The sequence below is a fragment of the Sorex araneus genome, chromosome 1, assembly GCF_027595985.1.
Source record: "Sorex araneus isolate mSorAra2 chromosome 1, mSorAra2.pri, whole genome shotgun sequence".
Taxonomy (NCBI): Eukaryota; Metazoa; Chordata; class Mammalia; order Eulipotyphla; family Soricidae; genus Sorex; species Sorex araneus.
Window position 1 is genome coordinate 89,875,548 of NC_073302.1, and position 27,971 is coordinate 89,903,518.

The 27,971-nt window shown below is 42.4% G+C and overlaps 1 protein-coding gene across 1 annotated transcript in view; it reads right to left on the minus strand.

The window, feature by feature from the left end:
• Positions 1 to 27,971, minus strand: part of PCSK5 (proprotein convertase subtilisin/kexin type 5) — a 320,193-nt gene that overhangs the window by 100,188 nt on the left and 192,034 nt on the right. The window contains exons 8-9 of the mRNA XM_055119708.1: positions 14,035 to 14,247; positions 3,409 to 3,509 (exon numbers count right to left, since the gene is read on the minus strand). Coding sequence (XP_054975683.1) covers positions 3,409 to 3,509; positions 14,035 to 14,247 — 314 coding nt within the window. The remainder of the gene's footprint in view (positions 1 to 3,408; positions 3,510 to 14,034; positions 14,248 to 27,971) is intronic.

Consider the following 27,971-nt stretch of genomic DNA (forward strand, 5'->3'; position numbering starts at 1 on the left):
TTTCAAGGAGCAATGACCCAAATGGTAGCTTATTTGTAAGCATGGGCTACATATTTCCTATCGAGGAAAACTGAAAACCAGAAAATTATTCCCATGTCCATGAAATTCATGTCAGTAAAATATTATAAACCTCAAAATAGTTTAATATATTGGTCATGAAGAACAAATAAATAATGAGAATACAAAAGTCTACTTTCACCCCTTTTTTCAAGATGACAATATTTTCTCTACCTTGGCAGTTGCTTATGATTTTTATTTTATTTCTCTTTTTTTTTGAGCCACACTCAGCAGTACTCAGGTTATACTTGGGGGATCAAGCAATGTTAGAGAGGGAACCAGAAACAGCTGAATACAAGGCAAGTGACTAACTCCTGTACTATGTCTCCTGCCCTTATAATTCTTCGTAGGATATAGAGCTACGAGCTTTCTGTACCCAGGAAGCATCTTTGAGAACATAAAAATCATCAGATCTACTAGAGAAGCAAAGTTTATGACTAGCTTGTCAGAGGCAGCCAGTACAGTCAGGGCAGCCCTAACTACAGGGGTTCAGACACAGGGAAGAACGGGGAAGCACAGAATGAATCCTTATGATCTTGGGAGCAGCACAATTTTTCCGTGGTATCTGGTGGTATTACAGCCGAGACTGCAGCCACATGAGTTCTTACATGTCTGGGGAATGGGGGTTGGGGTGAGCCTAGGAGTTTGACAGTTGTCATGGCAAAGTCAATCCATGACCAAGCAACTGTCGCATTCAGACAAGAAATCTGGACACTGGAAGCTCAGTTGTTTCTATGTTCTGTATTTAATTTCTATTTTTAGTTTTCCCCAAAGCGTTTCTTTTCTTTCTCAAATGAAAAAGTTCTATCTTTAGGGGGTGGGAAATATTCAGAATGATCTAGAGGCCACTGGTTGAAATAGCTCCAGAGCTACTATTGATCCCCCCCCGCCCCCCCCGCCCAATCCTCCTGTGGCAGGAAAGAGCTCAAGAAAAAAAGGAGAGCAGGGTGCAGGGTTCCTGCAGGGCATGGGAGTGCTCCCAGGCAAACACTGCAATCTGGTGACATTAGGGGGAAATGTGCCTTTCTGTCTCGTGCCGAAAGGGTGGAGACATACAATTCAGAGGGTCTGTCCAACTCTACTTCCTGACCTTCCACCCCTGGCTCTCTCTACAAGCCTGATCAAAGCGGCACATTTCTGTAATGCCAGGTTACAGCAATGGCGTTGTTACTGGAGGACCTCCGACACCTTCCTGACTACAGGTACCTTTCACTCACGTGTTTGTAGATCCTGGAATCAGAGCAGGACTCACTCACTTGGTCCTCAGATCCCTTCTTTTCAGCTTTAGCTACAGGCTGAGACAGGCCCATTGGACACACCGATGCAGCCGCTTAGTCTTTCTTGGTTTGTCAGATTATTTGTCTGCTACTCTGGCCTTATGGCCAAAATGGATTATCTCAAAAATCTTAACACATAGTGTATGGCGGCTTGGAAGCTGGCTCACATGCTGGGGGAAAAGGCAGCTCAGATAGAGAAGGTAACACCAAGTAAGCTCAGGATGTGAGATACTGACTGAAAGTAGACTATAGACCGAACACAATGGCCACTCAATACCCCTATTGCAAACCACAACACCCAAAAAGAGAGAGAGAACAAAAAGGAATGCCCTACCACAGAGGCAGGGTGGGGGTGGGGTGAGAGGTGGGGTAGGGGTGGGTGGGAGGGAGGGACACTGGGATCATTGGTTGTGGAAAATGGGCACTGGTGGAGGGATGGGTACTCGATAATTGTGTGACTGAAATGCAAATACGAAAGTTTTTAACTCTGTAATTGTACCTCATGGTGATTCACTAATAAAAAAAATTAAAAAATAAACACATAGTGCATGGATTTTCTTGGTAAATTGTAACTTGGGATCTTCCTCCCAGAAATCAATCTTGAAAATGTTTAAGCTTAAAGGAAAAGAAATGAAAAGCTCTGATTGGTGTATTACCCACCCCCAAAATGACCTTATGTAACTGAGTGTGTTGTTGGAGGCGGAAAAAAAAAAAAAGGATTGTTCATTTAAGTTTAAATAAACATCAAAGGAATTATTGTTGAAACTATTTGCATTATAGTAATAGCTCTAGTAGTACCTCAGTATAAATATCATGATGCTTTGCTGCCAGTTATAGAATTTGGTTGCCAAGTCTGAGATTATATCCTTCTGGGGAGAAGTGGGGAGGTAGAGAGAGAATTCCTGATTTTCTTCCTTCACTATTTTGTGGATAGGAAAATATTTCAAAGTACCCAGAATGCAGAATGAAGACAATATGTTTTCAGAAGTCCAATTTATAGCCACCAAATTAGAAACACACTTAATTGAGACTTCTTCTGTTAAAGCAATCAGAACCATGTACTGAAAACATAAGTGAGAATTTCATAGGATATGTGCCAGTTCCTTGCAAAATTCAACCTCGTAATACTTCAAGAGGAAATATGATTGTGAAATGCTCTCATGGTTAACCTTTATCAAAAAGATATTTGAACATTCATGGGAGCTAAATTCTCTCCTAATGTTAATGCTTAGGTAAGAGTCGCTGTGTTCTGAGTGTCTGAGACCCCCAAACCTCCAGCATCTTATAACCATGTATACTAATATTCCTGCAGTAAGATGGATGGATTTCCACAATACAGAGCCTCAAGTCAGGGTAAGCCTTGTTTGCAACTAAGTTAGGTGCTGATTTGGTCAAAAAAACACTTTAGAGTGTCGGGTATTTTAGATGATAAAATTGAGAGTAAGAAAGGTTTCCTCTAAGCTTCTCTGGGGCTTTTTGGAAGTCAGGGCAATCAATCTGCTGCTCTTTAGAGAAGAGGGGGCCCTACAGATGGTGAATTAGCTAAGGGGGCCTGGCTCTCCCAGGGGCCTTTCAGACATGGAATCAGACTCACTGAACAGAGGGACGGAGAGTGGATGTTCTTGCTTCTGGACGTCTATCCTGAGTGCTTGACACCGCCTAGGCCCCCGAGGGAGTTGCCATGGAGCTGCATTTCTGCAGGGAAGGCGCCCAGAAGCAGGCAGACCTCACTGCTCCGAGACTCCCGGAAGCATTCCCAGACTGGAATAAAACCTCAGCAAGGCAAGCGCGGCAGAGCCAACTGGCAGGCTTACACCGTGACTCCATAATAAAGTAATTATACACTTAGATCTTTTTTATAAAAAATATATGGAAACCTCCCCATTTTTCTTTAATGGTGCCTCTTTCCTGAACAGACTGGGAAAATGCTAAGCCCTAATGCTGTTGGTGTGCTCAAGGTGGGCAGATCACATTCTAGGCCGTGGTGTTGGGGACCAGTGAGATCGTCGGGGTGGGACAGAGACCCTGAGAGGAGGGACTGTCCCCAGTGAAGGAGAGAGAAAGAAAGGCTTACTTGGCTTCCAGGGCCAGTGCGATGATGCCTGCAGCCATGGGTGCTGAGGCTGACGTGCCCGTGTGATTGTCCGTGCATCGCTGCCGCAGGTCTGTGGTAATCTAGAAGACAGAAGTGGAGAAGGGAGGTCTCTGGGGTCACTTGGCATCACAGGCAAGTAGAAAGGAAAATACTCAGCAGTGTAGTATGAGATCGCTGAAAATTCTCCCACCCTTTGTGCCAGGGACACTGTCCCATGTGGAGGGTGACCTGCACCCATCAACGGTGGGAAGGGAAGGGCTGTCTCTTCTCTATTGTAACTGCTGCCCCCCCTCAGGCAAGTGTCCAACTGTGGGCAGGCCCCTTTGCTTTTGTGTCTACTGCCCTGGTATGTCAAGGAGAGAGAGAGAGAGAGAGAGAGAGAGAGAGAGAGAGAGAGAGAGAGAGAGAGAGAGAGAGAGAGAGAGAGAGGGAGAGGGAGAGGAAGAGAGAGAGAAAGGGAGAGGGAGAGGGAGACAGAGAGAGAGACAGAGGGAGAGGGAGAGGGAGACAGAGAGAGAGACAGAGGGAGAGGGAGAGGGAGAGAGAGGGGGAGAGAGAGAGAGAGAGAGAGAGAGAGAGAGAGAGAGAGAGAGAGAGAGAGAGAGAGAGAAGTGCCTGCCATAGAGGAAGGCTGGTGTGGCGGGTGTGATGGGAGGGAAACTGGGGACACTGGTGGCTGGAAATGTGCCCTAGTGAAGGGACGGGTGTTGGAACATTGTATGACTGGAACCCAATCATGAACAGCTTTGTAACTGTGTATCTCATGGTGATTCAATAAATAAATAATTTTTTTTTAAAAAGCAAAGAAAAAACACAAACAACCCTTCTTCCCCCCCAAATTCCCATGAGGGCGTGTCACGGTTCTACCTGCTGCCTTGATACCTCCCATAAGTCCAAGCTCAAGTTCAAAGGGAAGTCCTTTTTTGATCCCAACATTTTTCAACAATCAAGTGTGTGGAATTGATAGCCACAAACACAGAGCCCGGTGATGAGCGAATGAAGTTCGGTCAGTCCCTGACCTGCTACCTCAGGCAAGCTGCCAGGCTTCAGCAGAAACTGGGCTTGGCCGTAGGAGGAGGGCAGGCCCCTGCACTCGTCTGCAGAACTCACAGACATGCTGCAAGCCGAGCCCAGACTTCCTCAGAGACAGAAGGCAAACACTGACAACCAGGCTCAACCCAGAGGGTTGGATAAGAAAATACTGCGCCAAGAGCACAAATGTCTATTCTAGGAGATTAGCCTTTCTCCATTTCCTACAAAGCCAAACGTGAGAATTAATCTTTTTTTTCCCTCCCCCTTTTGGCTTAAATTCAGTTTGCATCATCTGTAGCTGAATAACACTTCCTTCAGCAAGGGCAGAGTTTCTCAACCTCTGTTCCCTGAGCAAGTCACCAAGCGGGGAAAATTAGATCCTGATTCTCCTTATGAGGAGAAATTAAACACTATGAGCAAAGGTTTTGCAGGCAATTGCATTCATATTTATGCATATAAAATACATTTTCTTTCTCTGGAACTGGAGATCAATCCAAGACCTCACAGATGCAAGCCATGTGCTTTACCACTGAACTACACCCCCAGTTCCCAAACCACTGAACTATCTCTGCTCTGTACAAGCATCTACTTTGTCTCCAGCGGCAAAATTACTACTGTTGCCTGCTCTTAGGTTCTCACTGCAGTTAATGCTAGACTGGTCACGCTTTCTCCGATTGTAAGAATATCACCCACATTTTATAGAGAAGAAAATGAACGTGATCAGAAAAGGATGAAGAGATACAGAGAGCTAAAAACTAAGCTTAGAAGTGCATCTTTGAGGGAGTGTGAAGAGGAGTTGATTTGGAAGCACTTGGTACACAACTCTTTAGAAACGATTCTTACTCTTTTGGTTGAACTCCTTAGCAAGGAAAAATAAAACAAGAGACAGAGAAAATGTATGGGTCCAAGGAGCAAGCTCAATAGGTTGGGGCACAGGCTTTGCATGTGGGAGCCCCAGGATAAATTCTCAGCATCATGCTAATTCCTCAAGCCTGGCCAAGTGTCTGCACAGGAAAAATTTGAGTATCTCTTCCAGTGCAAAATCACAGGAGGATGTCTGAGAGGGCTCTCCCCTGCAGAGCACAGGAGGATATCTGAGAGGGCTCTCCCCTGCAGAATCACTGGAGGACGTCTGAGAGGGCTCTCCCCTGCAGAATCACTGGAGGACGTCTGAGAGGGCTATCCCCTGCAGAATCACTGGTGAACGTCTGAGAGTACTCTGTGACTACTGTCTATGGCTCCACATTGTCATCCTTCTTTGCTTGGTTTCATGCTAGGACATCTATTTTTATGGTCTTTGCTCCTTTGGAAACTCTACTATCACCTGATTATCCACAATAGACAGGTACTGAGAATGAATCAAAATACACAGAACTTCGAAGATCTGGTTGTAGGAGATGACAAGCATTGGGCTGTTTTCCTGAATAAGTGCAGAAGTCCTGATTGTGTATTTGGCAAATAGGCAACATGCTTCTACATTGAAAAACTTTCTGGGGGTCGGAGAAAGTTCTCAATAAGCTAAACACAAGCTGTAGACCTGGGTTCAACCCTCTGTTCCTCATGCTTCCCAAAGCACTGCTAAGAACAACCCCCAACACAGAATGAGGAATAGCTCCTGTGTTGAGCTAATGAGGAGAACTACTGAATATGGCCCCCAAGCAAAATAAAATAAAATTCAACAAAAAAGAAACTTTCTGGATTTTTCAATTGTTAACTCAAAAAGAATATTTCTTTTTAACTGAGGAGAAAAACATATAATACTAATTCACCCCTAGAACAACCTTTAGGTGCATGGCATTACAACAACATAGCCACTTCAGATCAACCTGTCTCCAGACTTTGTTATCTTGTGACTTAAAATCTATCCATTAAAAAATTCCCAGGCTCCTGGAAACCTCCATTTTACTTTCAGCATCTACTGGTTTGACCACGAGAGATATATCATGTAGGGTTTATGTATCTGACTAGCTGATTTTACTCAGAATGATGTGTCCAGTTCATCCATGTTACAGCATCTGGTTGGATTTGCTTTCTTATTTAATTGTATGTATCTATCACATGTTCTTGATTCATTCAGCCACCAACAGACACTGTGGCTGCTTTCACCTTTTTGCTCCTGTGAATAACGCTGAAATTGAGCTGATACAAATAACTCTCTGAAACGCTATCTGGAATTCTCTTATTTGATATGCCAAAAACAGTAACAAGTCTCACAATGCAGACGTTACTGGTGCCCACTCCAGCAAATCGATGAACAAATGGGATAACAGTGCTACAGTGCTACAGTGCACACACCCTGAAATGAGAATGCTGAAACACTGAGAAGACATCTCTGTTTCTTTTCTAACTAGCGGTGAATTTGTAGCCTCATTCGCCAAAGGTCCAGGCCCTGAGTCAAATACACCAGCCCTGAGGAGCCATGTGGGTCCGGTTCTCCAGACAGGCTGTTGCTGAGAGAGGGCCCTGCCTACATTCTTCCTGTTTTACCTCACCCTCATGGCAACTTCCCTTTGCCAACTTTTATTTTTTCAATGACTTGTGCTGGCTTCACCATGTTTCATCATGTTTTCCCACTTGGCCCATTTTGCCAATTCTTCAGCTGCACCAGACACTTTCAATGCACAGAAACAAATCCAGGATAAACACTCCAAATGTCGACAGAATTTCTGAGCCTAATAAATAACCACCTCCAGCCAACCTCAAATGCAAACAATAAAAAATTTATGATGTCGCATTTGCAACAGGAATACTAGGAATACGCCCCATCCACATGTAGTTACCAGGTATATACACATATAATAGATGCTTCAATAAAAAGTTACTCAGTGGTTTTCCATATAAACATCAATAAAGTGTTAAATACCATTAATGTAGGCAAGTCTGCGGAATTCCAAATCAGCATGGTGCTTTTATTATTATTTCAACCACTTTCATGAAATGAAACTTGAGTAGTGCATAGAGCTAGAGAGGGGGTACAGCTGGAAGGTGATGGAGGGGGGAAGGTTAAAAGGAACAGAGAGAAAAGTAACAAAAACATCCTCACTCCCTTCTCCTCCTGCCTTAAGTGGAAATTCCAGATGGGTTACTTCAAAAAGTTACTGTCAGTGGTAGAGATATTTAGGTGCAAATTACAAAGAGATCTAAGGCCAAGTTTTCATCATTAAGAGAAGCCAGGGTGTCAGAATTTTTATGGCTGTCTTTAGAAAGAAAAAAAAAGGACAAGACCACCAAAGAGCCTGCAATCTTGATGAAAAATGATGTTTCCCAAACTGGAGCCACATGGGGTAACCCCATTAATCACAATGCATGCAAACAAGATCTGACAGTGTAATTTCAAGGAAAAGTGGCAGTCAACAGTCCACCCACATCATGGGCCAGGAAGGCCAGAAACTAGATGTGAAGAATGAAAGCAAGAAGTACTTTAATATGTTAGGTTCTAGTGGAGAGAGTAAATGTCACGAATTCGGTTTCAATCCTGGTGGTGGATCTTGAGCTCTCCAAATTCCTCACTCCCCTATCCAAATCAGAAACAGAATTATTTTTCTCCACGGAACTTTTTCAGATTGCTCAAGAAAATATCATTTCTGTCCATCAGAGTGAGGAAAACAGGAGATGACACCAGGCTCCAAGCCAGATCAAAGTTCTCCTGATCAGCAAATTAGATTTTTCAGTCTGTTTTAGGATGAGTAGCAGATGTTTTCTTGCCCTTAACAGGGTTAGGAAAACCATCTTTATTTGGTACGAAGGAGTGGGCATCACTCAGGTTCGGCCAAGAAAACGTGATGGGAAGAACCATCACTTTTTCCCCACCCTCAACTTTTATTACCGAACATTTAACATCATGTTCCTAGAGGTAACTGGATCTTTTCTTTCAGATTGTTGCTGTATTTCTCCAAGGAAGCTCAACTCTGGCTGACTTTGGCCAAGAGAGATGAGCCTGTAGGGCAACCCCACAGTTTCCACTTTCTGCCCCTGTTATCCCACCGTCAGGTTTATTCTGAAGGTGCCATACTGTCTCATGTCTGATAAAAAAAGCAACTAACAGTTATTTTTGAAACATGGACTGATTCTACTGTCTGCTGGGTTGAATTTGTTTCTGGTGTCGATTTGGATTTGGATTAGAAATGTGCCAAGAAAGCTGTTTCAGTCATAGCCATGGTGGTGAACGGCAGAAACAAATTCTTAAATTTGTTTCAGTGAAAATAGACAAAGCTCATTTATTAGGCTTCACAAAATAAAAAGAAAGCAAAGGCAAATGAAGGCTTCCTGTCTTCAGCAAATCATAAAGACCGACACAAAATTTAGTCACAACTGACAAATTCACACAAAACCCCATTTCCATGTTGCTAGGAGGCTCTATACATGTGAAGTACATATGTCAGGTCTGGCTCACGAATATAGAGCTTCTTTCACTAAAGAAGAATCCCATCTTCTATCTTTTTTACTATTATTTTTTTTTGCCTCTCCCTAATCAGTTCAGTGCCAGGTAAGGAAAAGAGTCAGAGTATTTATCTGCTAAGATGAATTGCTAACATTAAGCTCTGTTGTACTCACATGTTCAACACTTTATAAGCTATCTCACTTCCTAAGAAGTACTTCAGGATCGTTTCTTTATCTGCTTTTTAAACCACCACACTTACACTTACAAGCAGCCAGCAAAAATTAAGTGTGTCTATGTCTACATTCAGCTTAGGAGCTAGAGTAGAGCTCTTTCTAGTCTCATCATTTTCATTGCTGACACCAGCTGCATAACTCCCCAAACACCACTGCCTGTAACTTCCAAGGCTGAAGCAAAGAGGAGCTTGTGTTCGTGTATGTGTGTGTGTGTGTGTGAGGGGGGGGTCCACACTCACACAACTTATACTGTGAAACCCATAGAAATGCAGCAAAGAAGTTGTTCTATTGGTTAACTAAGACTGGGATGCTTAGATATTCTAAGCTTCCAAGGCCATGCAGCTACAGGTCAAGTATCCCACCCTAAAATGCAGGAAGAAAAGGCTGAGTTAGCTGAGGGCACTCACTGGCATGTGAATAGTTTCAGGTCTCCACTGGGAGGGACGACAGAGCTGGTCCTGAGTCCAGCCCAGTCCATGCTAGAAAGATGGTTTGAGTGTCCTCTCAGGCTAAAATCCAAAAAACAACCTTCCAGGAACCAGCTCTCCTTCGCTCTTTGAAATACTGTCAGGAGAATCGGCACCAAACTTCCCAACCAACCAAACGCATCTGGCTTTGCTCTCTTCTTACTGGTGAAAAAGAGATGAGGAAAGCGAGCGAGGGCAAGGCCAGCGCAGAGAGAGTGCCCATGGATCATGACATGGCTAGTAGGGCAAGAGGGAGCAGTAAGCTGAAACTTTCTAATAGAAGCCACGGAGCTACTCGGGAGCATCAGAGGGATGAGAGCCCCTGGACACGGGGTTGCAGGCTCAGGAGTGACAGAACTGGGCCAAACAGCGAGCTTGTTTTGAACACACATAAATAAAAAGCTCTCAGGAGAAAGCAGCAGAGCAGTCTCCAAACGTGAGCTCACAAGACTATCCCAGGCACAGGAAGGTGGGAGCCTATGCTACACCTAGACAAATTCCTACAGGAAAAATAAAAAAAGGCTGAACTCAACCCAAAACAGGGAGATAATTTAATGAGGGGAGTCGGGGGAAGAGAGGAGATTTTCAGCTCTGAAAGAGAACCTGGAAAGACCGTTTCTGTGGTAATGAAGGATTATAGATAAAATCTTTAGCACTGAGAGGTTAAACATACAACATCATCTTGTCGCTGCAGGCAATCTTCTATGTTCAAAACACAGTCAATGCTCCGTGCCTTCCCCCAACCTACCAGTAGAAATTTCTCTTTAAAGCAGCAAATACTAGCCCCAAGCAGCCCCCCAACCCCTGCCTTCTTTTCTACCAACAATGTGAAGTCTCCATCCTTCCTCACGTCTTGGAGTCATTTAGACAAGAATATTCAAGAAGATGTGTTCATGCTCTGGGAAGAAACTTCAAGTTGTTTGTATCCAGTGTGAGAAGTGGAAGCAACTGGCAAGTGTCCCAATTAGCCCCGGAAGGATGCCGTGGGGACAGGGGAGAGGTGAGAGCAGCACCCTGGGCAGAAGGGCGTAGGGAAGGAGGGAGGCAAGCTTGTTCCAACACAACACTTGGGAAGAGTCTAAAGTGGGATTCACAGAAATATTCCTACCTCGGGGACCACTCACAGAGAGAGGACCTGGCCTGACCACTAGTGGCCCCCTGGGAAGGCAAGTCCTTATGCTGGGCTACAGGCACCAGTACTCAGACAGCAGAACCCTTTTGCGTCTGCAACAGGATCAGCTGTCGGAGGTGGTTAGGGAAGATCATAACCACTAGACCCTTTGGTCCAATGGCAAACAGTAAAAACAAATGAGATATTTACAGAAAACTAAAGGGATTACAGATTTTTACATTTTTTAAAAGTTTTCTTTTTTTTTTTTTTCAGGGGGGAATCACACTCAGCAATGTTCAGGAGTCACACCAGGCTCTGCACTCAGGACTTACTCCTGTTGGTACTTGACGGACCATATGGGATGTGCGGGATTAAACCCAAGCTGAGCATGTGCAAGGTGAGCACCTTACCTGCTGTACTATTGCTCCAGTCTCCATCGTTAAATCACTGGGAAAAGAAGCCAAAATGGGCAAGGAAACACTATTCTTTCATGTTCTACATGGTGTCCTTGAAAATATCTAAATCATATCTGAAAATATCTGTATCATATCTGAAGCCTAAATGCAAAGGCTTCAGGATGGACTAGGGGGTCCATCTGATGTTGATGGGAGCCGGGCTCTACCGCTCACTACATGAGTCTCTCTTTTGCAGCTTCATTTCTCTCACCTGTAAAGCAGGGTGGCGGGCTTATGTTCCATCTAAGGATTAGATCAGCTTTCCTCAACTGGGAAGGGGCACAGAGCCATTTGTGGACTCCCCCCCCAATCTCCCAGAGGGCCACAGGTGCAAACCCCATGAATGGGCCATGGGGTGAGACTAGGAAACCAACCAGTAGGAGTGGGGAGGGGGTGGCACAGAAAGGAAACCAGGTGTAAATGGGTTATTGGTCAGACAAAGGCTAAGAGATACTGGTCTACTGGCCAAAGCCAGTAGTACAGCGGATAGGGCATTTACCTTCCACATGGTTGACCTGGGCTCGATCCTTGGAATACCCTGCAGTCCCCCAAGCACTGCCAGCAGTAATTCCTAAGTGCAGAGCCAGGAGTAACTCCTGAGCATCACTGGCTATGACCCAAAAAGCCAAAAAGAAAAATACTGGTCTAGAAGATACGATGCATTTGGTGTAAAGGATGTAAGGTTAAGTTGGGTATTGGCAGGGTTAAAAACATTAGACTTGGATATGTTCGGGTAGCTATATTTTACATCTGACAAAAGAAAACAGACCCTCGGGAAGAGAACCCTGGCCCAAAGGGAGACACTCTGGTACTGTCCTTCTGGGTACTTAGTCCCAGCTGCCACCAACAGGATGTGGGTGTCTCTGAGGACCAGCGGTATCTGGCCCCAGAAGGAACTCAGGGCTGTTTGTTACTCTGACATGGAGAAGGAGTAGGGTCAGATGGGCCATAAAGGCTGATGTTGCTGCCAATTTACTCCTGTTCAAACTGTAACATTTCATGGAAAAATTGCCCTTCTTGCTCGGGTGGGTGGAAAAGATCACATGATCATTTATAGAGTGGAAAGACGGAGGTGTAAGAAGTGTCTCTGTTAGTAAGAGCTAGGAAACTGAGTAGCCCTGTGTCCCTGGATGCTGGCGGGAAGGCTGGCGGAGGGAATGGCTGTGCCTGCTCTGTGCTGAGTGGCTCAAGTGTCAGTCAGCCCTCCATGCCTCCCACCCAGGGGCATCTCATCTGCACCAGGACCAGTAAGACTGATGCTCTAGCCACCTCCTTGACACAGAATGAATCCAGGAAGGTCCTCCCTGAGCCCCGGACAGTCTGTCTGCTGCTAGAGACGATAACTGGAAATAACTACACGTGTGGCTGTGAAATGAAGAGAGAGAGGTGAGACAAAAAAGTGGAAATGAACATAAGTCCGAGAGATAAAGTGAGTCAGAAGATTTTGCTCTCGGAAGCAGCAATGAGGAAAAAGGATAGCTGATGCCCGGATCTGTGCTCCTAAGACCTGTCTTGCATCAGCAAATGGTTCCATGTCTCCCTCACTTTGTCTTGCCGAGTTCTGTTTATGCACAAATGATAGATGTGTCAAAGAGGCCTCACGTGTATCCACAATGTCAGTTAATGTGAGGAACGGAGAAAGACGAAGCAGACGGGACCTGAGTTATGCACTGGCAGCTTTACTCAGACGAGACTACCCAGCGGCTAGCAGGGACCATCTGCAAAATGCAAACAAACTAAGGAAATGTAAACCAAGTAAAAAGACTAAGAAAGATAGCTAGAAATCAACCCTAGAAATCACTAATAACCAGGAACCAAGAGGAGCCAGGTGCACGTGGACGCAGGATCAGATAGAGGAAGTGGTGTTCTGACTCTGTGGTCCCATCTCTTGTAGAAAATCAGATGCCATAGCAGGAGGATGATCTAAACCTACGTGAATCAACAAAACCTGAAAGCTGAGTCTCAACTATATCTAAAATATATCTGGCAAAGCACTCAATTCCATTTTCAAAAGCTCAGTTCTTGGACAATATATAAAAACATGACCGGGTCAAAACCAATGTGCTAAGGTGTCTGGAAGCTTTTAGGATCAGCATTCCAGAGCTGGGGACCCCTAAAGTCAGGCATTTTTAAGACCTATCGGTGAAGGCAGCATGCACAACCCAGTTTTCATTTTTTAAAAATGTAATTTAGTTTGATTTCTGGGACACACCAGTGGTGCTCAGGGCTCTGTGCTCAGGGGTCACTCCTGATGGACTTTGGTGGCTCATTAGGGGTGCCAAGGATCAAACCTGGGCCAGCTGTGTGCAAGGCAAGCACCAAACTTGCTGTGCCATCGCTCTGGCTCCTGTTCATCATTTTTTTATTTGCAGAAAGCATGGGGCACATTAAGATGCAGATAACACAGGGCTTCTGTGGGGCTTGTTCAAGTAAACTCTGTGCTACAGTCTTAGAAAAGCACCTTTTGGATACGCTCAGTTTTCTTTCAGTAAGTATAGACAAGATGGAGATCAGCTTTTCTTTACAGAATTTTCCTCTTTTATTCTGAATTCACTGGATTTGTGAACTAAAACATGAAGCTGAGTTTCAAAGGCAGACAGGGCACTGTAAGAAGAGTCAGAGCTCAGTTCTAGTCTCTGCACAAATTCACAGGGTGGACTTACAAACAAGCCGTTCATTTGTGGTGAACAAAATAAAAGATTGATAATGTCGAAGACCACACTGATTGCTGGAATTTAACAGTTTGAACAAGCACATTCAATGAATTGGCAACTGGATGCTGAAATTTATAAATATTTGCATTGAAAAATTAGCCAATACAATTTTCTCTTTCTGGACATTACTTGTACATACAAATTCCTGGTCTCACTTTGTATTTCAAGGAGAAAGATGTGGAAATAATGACAGGTGTACATATATCACTTACTATTTTCTTATCATAGGACTCTCCACTGCTGTAAGTTGTGGCCAGTGTAGACGAACACTCTTCTAGGTACCAGGGCTTCTTCCCACTTTCGGCAGTGCTGCTGATGGAGATGGTATAGATGCTGTTGGTGTAGCCGTCACAAGAGCAGTGGTCTTTGCTCCTTCCGCCGTTTCCAGATGCCCAGACAAAAACAGAACCAAGGCCTCTCCGTCCCTGTCCACAAACAGAAAAAGTCAAATGATGGAAGACAAGGACCACAGACTCTTGTCAAAGGGAAGGTCAAAATCGACAGTGCTGCATGAAGTAGTTGCAAAAGGTATGTGATACCTAATATGCTAGATTTAAGGTGCTATTTGTGCCAAGATGACACTATAATAAATCCCATATATTCACTGACATAACAAAAGCATGACGATGAGCATAATAACAGCCAACACTTATTAGGTAGCTCCCATGTACTAAGCAAAATTTTAAATGTCCTACACAAATTTGGCTGAATTCTTCTAACAATGCTGTGAAGTTGATACATTTTCTAGTTCTTATTCAAAGAATTGATGTACAAAAGTTTAGTGATGCTCCTTAAAATATAACTAGTAGGTGACAGTCCCTAAATTTGAACCCAAGAGCCACTAAGTGTTGAAATATTACTAGACATAATTTAACCAGAGTCATATAATCTTGCTTCAAATTTTTATCCACATGAAGTGGGTACTATTATGCACCTCCATTAAACACATCAGGAGTATGAACTACAGTGAGCTCATGTAGTTACGCTGAGATCGCACTGTCAGTGAGCGGCAGAACTCAAGATTAATTATATCCTTCCTTGGAAGGCTGCGTCTCCCCTCTGCAAGGAACAGGCACCAAATGTGAAGGGCAGTAAAGGAGGCTACAAAAAGTAAGAGTTTCAAAGAGCTGACAATGCTCGCAACAACTAAACCAATCATGCAAGAATTATTGAAAGGCCACCTATGAAAAGCAAATGGTCATTTGCAAAAGTAACTCCCCACCACAAACAGATACAAAATGGCAACACAGCCCTTGATATCAATCTCTAAATGTCAATGGACCTAAGTCTACTGCCAAAGGCATAGAGAATCTGGATGAATCAAAAAAAAAAAATCCATCTATTTGTTGCTTACAAGAAATATATATAAACTCACAGGATAAATATGAGCTCAGGATGAAAGGATAGAAAACAATCACTCAAGTCAGTAGTAGACAGAAAAAAAGCTGGGACAGTCAAACTTATAGAAGACCAAATAGCATTCACCCTAAAGAAAATAACTAGAGACAGAGATGGAAACTACTAATTGGATGAGAGAACAATAGACTAAGAAGTAATAACTCATCAACATTTATGTACCAAATGAAAGGTTAGCAAAGTTCACAAAGATTCTGCTCACAAACTTAACTATATACATTGAAGAAACATCATAATAGTGAGAGACATCAACACTGCACTTTGGCCACTAGACAAATTGCCAGACAGACCATCAGTAAAGATACGAGAGCTCTAAATGAGGAGCTAGAAGAACGGGAATGGGCAGATGCAGCCCACCTCATCCCCAAAAAAGAGTACACATTCTAGGGCAAAGTTCAAACATACATAAATTTACAAGCACAGAAATTATACAAAGTACCATGTCAAACCACAATGCCATTTAAATAGAAATTAATCACAAAAAGAAGGAGTAAACTGCCAACACTTGGAAGCTGAATAAATCATTGTTAAGTAACAACTGGACCAAAAGGAAATCAAGAAAGAAATGAAAAGATTTCTTGAAACTAATGAGAATGAAGGTACAAGCTAACAGAATCTCTAGGATATTGCCAAATATGTACTAATGGAAAACCTATAGTGATGCAGGCCTACATAAGGAAATTAAAAAACCCTCCAAATCAACAATCCAAACACACATCTCAAAAATCTAAAGGAACAACAAATTAACTCAAAAAATAGTAGATAAGGTAATAATAAAAACTAGAGCAAAAATAATTAACAATAAATACATAGAAGCCAAGATGCAAAAAAAAATCACTGAAACCAGAAGCTGAATGTTTGAAAGGACAGACAAGATAGACAAATCATTAATTAGATTCATGAAGGGGGAAAAAGTGGAAATATACAAATAAATGTGATCAAACATGAAAGGGAAGAGATTACAACAGACCTCTAAGAAATTTAATATTAAGAAAGGTTACTATAAACAATTTTACGCTGTTAAGCTGGAGAATCTTGAAGAAATATACATATTCTCATAATCAAGTAAGCTTCCAACATGAAATAAGGAGGAAGTATAAAGCCTGAACTGACTAATCATAAGGAAACCAAAACAGCAATTAAGAAGCTCCCCAAGTCTGGTGCAGATAAGTTTATTGGTGAGTTCTATCAAACATCCCTTAAGCACTTCTGAAATTTTGACAAAATGAGTCCTCCCTAACCCTGTCTATGAAGCTAACATTACACTGATACCCAAAGTAGATAGAGACACTGGAAAAGAAAATTTGGACCAATATCCCTGATGAACATCAACACTAAAACTCTCAACAAAATCTAAGCAAACTAATTCCAACGGTACATCACAAAAATCATACACCATGAGCAAGTAGGATCCATCCCAGGGGTTCATGGATAATTCAACATACGTAAATAAAGTAATATAATACTCCATATCAGTAAGAGGAAAGATAAAAATCTTATGCAGGGAAAGATTTTGATAAGATTCCACACCCATTCATGATAAAAACCTTCAATTAAAAATAGGGGTGGAAGGAATCTTTCTCAAGATAGTAATTGCTATCCCTAACTAGTTCACAGTAGAGTATCATTCTTTCTTTCTTTTTTTTTTTTATTGAATCACCATATGGAAAGTTACAAAGCTTTCAGGTTTAAGTCTCAGTTATACAATGCTCGAACAAAGAGTATCACTCTGAATGGTGAAACACTGAAAGCATTTCTGCTGATATCAGGTAAAATGCAATGATGTCCACCATCTCCACTTTTATTCAATATTATAAGTCCTTGTAATAGCAATTGGGCAAGAAAAAGAAAGTAAATTAAATCAAATTGGAAAGAGTAAGTCAAATTATTGCTATTTGCATATGACATGACAATAAACATAGACTACCCTAAAGAATACACAAAAAAAGCTCCTAGAAATAAACCAATATAGCAATGTAGTTGGCTACAAAGTCAATACACAAAAATATCGGTCACATTTCTACATGCAAATAATGAATCAGAGGAGAAAGAGATCTAAGAGTTTGTCTCATTCAAAATAGTGTCCAAAAACAAGTTCCTAGAAATCAACTGAACAAGAGGTGAAATTTCTATACTGTGAAAACGCTAACTTAAAGAGATAGAAGACCATAGGAAATGGAAAAATATTCCATAATCATAAACAGAAGAATTAATATAGTGAAAATGACCATCGTATTTAAAATCACTTGTATCACTTGTCATCCCATTGCTCATTCATTTGCTTGAGCAGGAGCCAGTAACGTCTCCATTCATCTCTGTAACGTGCTAGTATAGCCCAATGGCGTCTGCTCGCTCCAGGAATACAAAGAGCCTCAAATCATTCATTTAGGGTCTTGACGAAGAAGTCTGATCATCTCATAGATGGGCGGCCATGCAGTCTTTTGACGTCTTGTGGAATGCAGTTGGTAACAGCTCTAGTCCAGTGGTCATCTCTAAATTGCATTACGTGTCTTCCCCATTTGATTTTCAATGCCTTGGAAAAAGAAACAGCGTCCCTGATTCTCGATTGTCCACAAAGGTTGGAACTCCGGATTCCTTCTCTCACTTGAGTGAAATGTGATACTCCAAGCACAGCTCTTTAGATTCCTCTTTGGGATACCTGAACAGCATTCTCATCCTGTTTTCATAGGGCCCAGTTCTCTGAGGCATATGTTAGTGCAGGAAGAATGGTGGGGTCAAAAAGATGTCCCCCCAGCCAGAGGTTCTTTGTCCTCTTAACTTCTTTGATGCTCTTCAAGGTGTTCCATGCTGCTCTTCCTCCTGTGTAGCTCAGGTGCCAGGTTGTTCGTCACATTGAGTTCTTGACCCAGGTACACATAACTGCTGCACTCGGAGATGTTCGTTCCGTTGAGTGCAAATGGAAAGTCAGTAACTCGTCCATTTCTCATGAACCTTGTCTTCATGAGATTTAGCTGCAGTCTGACATTTCCACACTCAGGGTCGAAGTTGGCCAGTATTTGTGCCACTTGGCTAATGTTTGGGGTTATTAGAATGATGTCATCAGTGAAAGGGAGGTGGTGTAGTTTCACTCCCATTCCTTCCCACTCCAGTCATTGCATGATGTTCTCGAGGGTGGAACTGAAGAGTTTTACCATTGGTGAAATGGCATCACCCTGCTGAACCCCTCTCTTTACATCAATGATCACTTCATTGTAGAATGGTGAGATCCTGGTGGTGAATCCATAAAACGAGCAGGACTGTTCTGTTGTACAAGAAGGGAGCCATCGGCAACTATCACCTGATCTGCCTGTTGTCTGTCATCTACAAGAGTCATCCTAAGTAGGACTGGCAGAACAGTAGACAAAGAACAACCATGTGAGCAAGCTGGATTCTGAAAAGGATTCAGCACAACCAACCATATCTACATGGTGACCAAACTCATTGAGGTTTTGTGAGAGTTCAAGGTGCCGCTCTGTCTAACGTTCATCAATTTAAAGAAGGCCTTTGATTCTGTTGAGACTGAAGTGTTCATCTAAGCCCTAGCCAAGGTGTTCAAACTCAGTACATCAAGATCCTCCCTGAGCTGTATTATGGATTCATCAACAGGATCTCACCATTCTACTTAAAATACTATGTAAATTTAATGCAATCTATATTCAAATTCAGATGACATTCTTTAAAGATTTAAAATAGTAATAAAATTTGTATAGAATCATAAAAGACCCCAAACAGCCAAAGCCATACAGAAAAATAAGAAATTGGGAGTTGTCTCATTACCTAACTTGAAACTATATTATAAAGCTAAAGTCACCAAAACAGCATGGGTCACTATGGAATTTCCAAGGACAAATCTCCATGTATATGGGCAGCTAATTATTGACAAACAAGCTGAGAACATGAAATGGAGTAAATGCAGTGCTTCAACCAACTGGTTCTGGGAAAACTGAATAACCACATGTAAAAAAATTAAAGTTGGATCCATTTTCACATCTTACACAAAAGTAAATTCAAAGTGGACCAAAACCCTTGAGATCTGACTGAACTCGGTAGAGCACACTCAGGAAAATATAGGCAGAAGGCTCTAAGAGTTAGAACACAGAGCTGTCTTCAATGAGATGACGCTATTGGCAAAGGCAACAGAATAAAAACTAAAAACAGGACTACATTGAAGAGTTTCTGTGATACAGAAGAAACATAAGCTGAAACTCAAAAACACCTAATTGAATGGAAGAGAACATTCACACTCAAACACAAGATAAGAGATTGATATCCAGGAGATGTAAAGTATTCACGAAGATGAACAACAACAACACCAAATATTCCCAAACCCTGTGAAAAAACGACGAGAGGAATAACAGGTACTCACTGACGAAGATAGATTTATGGCAAACAGGACATGAAAATATGCTCTGTTAGTTAATAATAGTAAAAAAGAAATCAAGACCACAATCTGATATCATCTCACAGTACCATAAGAATGGCACATATCAAAAATATTGTGAACAATTTTTGTTGGCGGAGATGTGGGGTCAAAAGCAACTCTCATGTACTGCTGGTGGGACTGTCCAGTTCAACTTCTACGGAAAACAGAATTGAGATTTCTCAGTAAGCTAAGAACTTAGCTGCCACATTATTCAGCAATTTCACTTCTAAGTATTTACCCTCAGGACACAAAAACATTCATTAAAAGAACACATGCACACCATTATTTATTGCAGCACTTAGTATAATAGCATGGCAGAGCCTGGCAAGCTACCTGTGGTGTATTCAATACGCCAAAAACAGTAACGAGTCTCACAACTGAGACGTTACTGTTGCCCGCTCAAGCAAATCTATGAACAATGGGATGACAGTGACAGTGATATATAATAGCGAAGATAGGAATCAACTACATTGTCAATGACAGTTAACTGGATCATGAAGATGTGGTACACACAGACACAGACACAGACAGAGAGAGAGACAGACACACATAAAATCTTTGTAAAAGGGTTTCAAGGTCTGATATGGAAAATATTGAATTAAACAAAAGGAAGAGGATTCCCTCCTTACAGACCCTCTAATAGGAGTATTTAATAAGTGATGGCTAACGGAAGAGTTCTAAAAAGGGGTGCAAGCTAAAGCAACTTCCAAACATGTTGGATCACCCAAACTTCTTGCAATCAGATCTATAATTTTTTTCACACGAGGATATGAGATGGAATTGACTTTTTATGAAAACCTGGCATAAACACAAAGATTCCCCAAGGCCATAAAATGTAAAGTTACAGCAGTATGTTTATATATGACTCTGTGAAAAACCTTCAAAAGCAGCGATTAAAAATTACAATGAGAAAATGTTGAAAAGATACTCAAGTTACTATGTAGTTCCAAACATAGAATAGAAAATGATCTAGCAGGGGCTGGAGCGATAGCACAGCGGGTAGGGCGTTTGCCTTGCACGCGGCCGACCCGGGTTCGAATCCCAGCATCCCATATGGTCCCCTGAGCACGGCCAGGGGTGATTCCTGAGTGCAGAGCCAGGAGTAACCCCTGTGCATCGCCAGGTGTGACCCAAAAAGCAAAAAAAAAAAAAAAAAAAAAAAATTAAAAAAAAAAAAAGAAAAAGAAAATGATCTAGCATGGTCTCATTTAGGGGGAAAAAATCCATTGGCTGGAAAGATAGCACAGTACTTGCCATGCATGTTAGCAGCCCCGGTCTGATCCCTGAGCACCAGTGAGAGTGATCCCTGAGTCACAAGCAGTCCCTGATCACTGTTACACTTGGGAACATGCCCTTCCTTCACCCCAAAGTGAAAAAAAGATAGATGTGTATATGTAAAAAGTAGCATACATGATATGTACAGTAATAAAATGCCAAGTACAACTCACCTTGTTTGCAAAGATCAGTGAAGATTTTTCTCTTTTTATTCAGTACCAAGGATTATTGTTAGAAACAAATATATTTACTCCTCTATTTCCCTTCGTGGAGGATTCCTATGCAGTGCTTAGGTGAACAAGGGGCCAAATCAAGGGATACCCGGACAACTGGGCTGTGTGGGTCAGGATTCAGACCTGAGGATATGGTGCTTCTCAGGTTCAGGGATCACTCAGGCCACCCCAGCAGCGCTGGGGGTGGGAGACACAAGATGACAGGATTCAGGTTCAGGCCTGAAGGTGAACTGCAAGGCCAACCTGTCTGCCCGCCCCAGAAGGAAAGAGCAGGGCAAATTCTTTCATTTGGAGCACTGTGGCATGTGATTCATGGCAGGGTCTCATGCGTACAATATTCCAACAACTTCCACTACAGTCTCCCCAAGGCCCTTTGGAAGCTCATTTCTGCAGAGCCAGTTGTCAGGTTCTGTTGCCTTCGGCTATTTGTTATTTCCGATTGTATTTCTTTACATCACACGTCATTCTGGACCCATCCCTCTCCTGTGGTTGATTCCATGTAGCTTGATACTCTTCAGATCCACCCACATAGCATACTGCATGATGTGGTCTATTCTTGTTGTTAGGCAGCAACCCAGTGTATCTATTTACCAGTTTCTTTGTCTAATCATCTGTGTTTGGACACGTGGGTCATTTCTAGACCTTTGCTATTGGGAATAGTGCTTCAATGAACTTGGAAGTGGAAATGTTTTATTGAAATAATAGCATTTTGGACTCTTTTTTTTTTTTTTTTGGCTTTTTGGGTCACACCCGGTGATGCTCAGGGCAGACTCCTGGCTCTGCACTCAGGAATAGCTCTTGGTGGTGCTCTGGGGACCATATGGGATGCTGGGAATCAAACTCGGGTCGGCTGCGTACAAGGCAAATGTCCTACCCACTGTGCTATTGCTCCAGCCCCAGTATTTTGGACTCTTGAGGGAGACACCCAGAGGTGGAATTGTTGGAGCATATGGAAAATTTTTAATTATTTTTTTGAATATGGAAAATTTTTAGTTTTTGCAAATATAGCCAACTTCATTTGAATCAGTCAACTTTCCACTAGCAATGGATGAGGGATCCTTTCTCCTCACATGCTGTTTGGTCTTTTTTCTGATGAGAGTCAGTCTCGGTGGGGTGAGGTGATATCACATTCTTGTTCTGATTTGCATTTCTCTGATGATCAGTGAAGAAGAGCATATTTTTATATCCCTACTGGTCATCTGCAGGTCTTCTATAAGGAGATGTTTCTTCATCTTTTCTCCCCATCTCTGATGTGCTTGTTGCTAAGTTTTACAAGTCCTTCATAAAAGCTGGGCAGTAACACTGTCATCTGAGAGGTGGGCACATATTTTCTCCCTGTCTGTAGGATATCTGGCCATTAGGGTATCTTTTGTGGTTCAAAATCTTAACTTTGGGGCTGGAGGATAGCACAGCTGGCAGGTAATTTGCCTTGCACATGGCCAACCCAGGTTCAATTCCCAACATCCCATATGGTCCCCTAAGTACCACTAGGAGCAATTCCTGAGTGCATGAGCCAGGAGTAAACCCTGTGCATCACCAGGTGTGCCCCCCCCCCAAAAAAAAGAAGAAAACAACAGCTCACACTCTTAAAAAAAATTCTAAATTTTATGCAGTCCCATTTGTTTATTTTTGCTTCCGTTTGCTTGGCCAGTGACATTTATTCATTGAAAATACCTCTAAACTAAATGTTATAAAATGTTATAAATCATGTGCCTGACCAGTTTTCCCAGCAGGATTTGCTAAAAAGGCTTTCTTTACTTCACACTCTCTGTCTCTTTGCCGAAGATCAACTGATCCTCATGGATCTGTCTCTATTCTATTCCATTGGGTTAACAGTCTGTCTTTATTCTAGTACCACACTGTCTTGATTGCTATAAATGTATAGTATGATTTAAAGCTGGGGAAGAGGCCTTCCATTTTCTTTTTTCCTAGGGTTGTTTTGGCTGAATATATTCAGGGGGTTTTAATCACTTCATGTAAATTTCAACTGCATTTGGTCTATGCCTCTAAATATAATGGATGCTTTTACAGAGACTGCGTTGAATCTATATAGGGCTCTAGTAACACTGTCATTTTGACAACATGGATCCTTCAGATTCATGAACAGGGGATGTGTTTTAATTCCCCAGTGTCTTTTTTACCCTCTTTTAGTAGTGATTTACTGTTTTCTTTGTTTAAGCATTTCATCTCATTTGTTAAGCTGATTCTCAGGTACTTGATTTTTTTTTTAATTGAGATGCAATTGTGAATGAGATTTTTTTTAACAGCGGCTGGGCATTCGCCTTTCACGCGGCCGACCCGAGTTCGATTCCTCCGCCCCTCCGGGAGAGCCTGGCAAGCTACTGAGAGTATCGAGTCCTCGAAGCAGAGCCTGGCAATGCCCGTGCGTATTGGATATGCCAAAAACAGTAACAATAAGTCTCTCGATGAGAGACATTACTGGTGCCCGCTCGAACAAATCGATGAGCAACGGGATGACAGTGACAGTGATAGTAGTGGCATCGATTTCTGCAAGCTGACTTTGTAGCCTGCCTTTTTACTACCCAAGTTTTTGTTTGTTTGTTTTTAAAGCACAGTTTGAAGAGTCTTTAGGGGGTTTAAGTATACTCTCATGTCATCTACCAGTAAGGAGAATTTGACTTCTTTCCCTATGTGGATTCCCTTACTATCTCTTTCTTGTCAAGTTGCTATGCTAAGAATTTCCAATACTATGTTATATAATAGTGGTGAGAGTGTGCAACCTTGTCTGTGTCTGATCTGAGATAGGCTTTCAATTTTTCTCCACTAAGTATGATGTTAGCTGTGAATTTGCTGTACATGGCCTTAATCACCATAAAAGTTCCTTCTAACCTCCTTTTATTATGTGTTTTTAAATCAAGAATGTGTGTTGGGTCTTGTAAAATGCTTTCTCTGTGTATACTAATATATAATCATTAAAAAAAAGTCCCTGAATCATTCTTCCTAAGGAAATGATATTGTCAGTGTACATGATCAAGGGAAATCCCAGAGGAAGTTGTGGGGGTCAGTCACCCCCTACCCATACATTCCAGACAGTAGGGATTTTCAGAGAGGGCAGTTGTCACTGCAGTTGAAGACACAGACATGGATATCAGTTGAGAACTGAACAAGGGACAAAGCAATGCTTCTTGGCCCAGCAGAGAGGGTGCGAGGGGAATAAGCACAAAGATTCCACACTCCTTCCCCCCGTTTCCTTTTTTTTTCTTTACTTTTTTTGGTCACACCCAGCAATGTACAGGGGTTACTCCTGGCTCTGTACTCAGGGGACCATATGGGATGCTGGGAATTGAACCCGGGTCAGGTGCATGCAAGGCAAACACCCTACCCACTGTGCTATTGCTTCAGCACCCCACCCCCCGCCCGTTTCCATTTTTTTGACACAAAGCCTGAACCCCAGAAGAAGCAGAAGAACTGAGAGCCCACAAGTCTGGTCAAAGAGATCAGTATCCAGAGTGCTGAGGTCTTGAGTGAAGGGAGACGAGAGCTGAAGCTTTAAAGAGAGACACCAGCACTGACTTTCCTTGGATATGTTAGGCACCAAGTTATGGCTCTACCCAGTACTTAGTTCAAGCACTTCCAAGTGACTGTACTTGAAGACAGCACATATAAAGAGATGCTCATCATTAAATAAAGTCGGAAGAGTGCAGCCTGGATGCCCCCAATCTGGAGACCCTGAGAAAAAGGGCAAGACACAGGAAGTATAAACACAAAGAAAAGTCACTGTGAAGACAGAAGCAGAAGTTGTCGGCAGGCTTGTTCACTGCACAAACAGGTGTCCCTAGAATCCACTTACAGTAGCTTGATTGGGCACTTCAGCCTTTCATTCCCCAGAACTAAGAGAAAATATGCTTCTGCTGCTTCATCTACATATGTAAAGTTCTATTAAGGTGTCCGGAGAAGAATGAGCAGAGGAAGAGACACAGGATGCATCCTTAAAGGCTTCAGAACATTCCATGCTGCTGCCACCCTCCCCACAAGGCAAGCCTACCTCCAGGCACGAGGGTCTAGTCTCTGATTAAAGTCCCAGAAATAAACAGATCTGACTTGTGGGCTGAAAATGCCATGAAGACAGCTGCTAAAGATCTTCAGGGTTAATCTGAAACCATCAGCAATTCAAGGATTTATTCACTACAGACACACAGGGGATTTTCATTAGCGAACAATATTCAGAAAACCCAAACACATGTGGTCAAAAGAAATCTTGATGCTTCTCCCCAATGTAGGTAATCGAAGAATTAAATCTTACTGTGGGCTGTAGGGAAAATGGAAGGTGGGCAGAATATTATAAAGGAAAAAGAACCGTGAAACATTTCCCCTCCTCCCCAAAGTATAAAAAAGCATTTTCTGATTTGATAAAGTAATGTGATGGCAACTGGTATTTAAATATGGCTTTGAATGAGTAAAGAAAAAATTCCTCCAATTTAATTGAGTGCTAAGTTTAAAAACTGATTAACGTAAAGCAAAATATATTGTGAAATCCACTTAGGACTCACTTGACCAAACTCTAAAATTCTCTTTCATTGCATGTCTAATTGTGCATGTTTCTTTTCACATAGACCCTACAAAAACAAATTTACAAAACCCCATAAACATTATTAAAGGGTAAAAGAGAATTGAATTTTTTGTCTGTGTGTGTGTGTGGTTCAGGAGGCCAGCAAAGGCTATTTTGTGCTGAATTACCAATTAAATCACACACCCTGAGCCAAGTTTGAGGGCTGTGCAATTTGAGGAAACCAAATTTCTTTCTTTAAAATGTTTTCAGTCAATGCAGTTAAATTTCATTTGGTCTATTAATATCACTTTGATCTCATATAGCTGAGAATTATACTCAAAGGGGCATGAATAAGTAGTTGAAGGCTCTTTAGAACACAAATGAGTTCATTTCACTGTTTAATTCAGAGCAATACCTGAAGGTTAGATATGCATTTTTAGAAATGAAGAAATTGTGGCTGGAGAGAGAGCACAGGGACAAGTTAAGGCACTTGTCTTGCATGCAGTGAACTTGGTTGGATCGCTGGCATCATCTAGAAGCTAACAGGAGTGGTCTGTGAGCATGAGGTCAGGAGTAAGTAAGCCCTGATGATGCCAGGTGTGGCACATGTGGCACAAACTGCTCCCCCCCTCCCCCCCCGCACTTAGAAACATACATATGACTTAGGTCCTATGAGAATGAGGAGAAAACAAGTGACAGGGCTCAACTAGACTTCTCAGAACCTTCATATTTGCTCAAAGTTTTACCATGGAGAGATATGGAGAAACAACTTCAAGATGAAGAGCCTTTGTTTATGCATGATGCCTTCTAAGTACAACCTGACACTTACTTGACTAAAGCCCTACATCAGAGCTCTCTCCACCACTTACCCACACAGTTCTCCTTTACTGAGAAAGTGCTCCTTTACTGCAGGCTCTTCCACATGTGGATCACGGGAGAAGGGTGGGAGAGGATAAAGATAAGAACACACATAACTACTCAGTGGGTGTCACATCGACAGAACCACCCATCTTTGGAAAGCTCAGGGACATTCTGATTTACACTTCTGAAATACAGCTTGTTTCAAAATGGAGCAGGGTTCCTTTGATAGAAATTGGCCTAAGTTTGCAAGCATAATCCTACGGCACAGCAACAGTATAACAACAGACTTTGAGAGGTATTTGTAATGTCTGCACAAAATATTTGTGCTGGGATTCTAATATATTCATGGCTTTTTGAGGCAATACTTCATAATGACTCTTTTAGTCATTACAGCAATAGAACAAATGATTCACATGAAAATAAAAGCCTGAAAAGTAACCTGAAAAGAAAAAATCCACAAATGAAAACAAATCAGGAACAGATGGTTAAGCCACTCCCAAGGCCTGGAGAACCCACTAGTGTAGCTCAGGGGAGAACGTCTTTGGAGGTGAAGCAAAAGAATGTAGCCACAACAGAGGCAGGGTAAGCTCTCATTGGAAAAGGACTTACGAGAGCCGGAGATTTGTTTCTTCAATCAGTTCGGCTGACGATGGGGACGGAGCTGGGAAATTAATTATATGAGACTGAAACAGACCCAGGGAATAAAGAGGCCCATAATTCCCACCAAAACCCACGGGAAAGCAAGAGTCAGACAGATAGGGGATGTTTTTTAAAAGAGTAAAAGATGGAAATACGGCCGATGAAGATGAGGAATCAGAAGGTTAAGTGCTGCTGTTGTTAAGAAAACTCCTGGCAGAGTGCTGAGTCAGTGGGGCCATTTTACACATCTGGCAAATAAGTATGGGTGACTCTCAGTTTTTCTGATCAATTCCAGAACACAGAATGTCTGATGAAAAGAGTCCACTGGCTTCACTTTTCTGTTCTCATAATGATTACTGTGCTCGTGGAATCACTAATCGTAAACAATCGAACTACCTGGTGTATTTTAATACCAAACTCTCATCAGCTGTGGCTGATTCAGGGGCTTAAGGAGCAACAGCTCGGTAATACCACCTTCCTCCCAGGAAAACTCCAGGTTAGGAAAGGCTTAGCAATGCAAAGCAACAGCTTCCACAAGGTGATCCCAACAGGTAGCCAACAGACAAGAGTGTCCGCCCCAAACACTGCTGGCCTGGTGCCTGCCCTCCTGCTGTTCTCAATCTTCCAGACCTGCATTGGGACTGTGGACTGCCTGAGGACCCATGAGCACAAAATCAGGTTCAGAGGAAGGGCTGTCTATACACCTAGAGATGGGCTTGAACAGCAGCGCGAGTTTCTGTCATCCTTGTTCTTCCTCCACAGCCTACCAAATGAGGGTCAATGAGAGAAAAG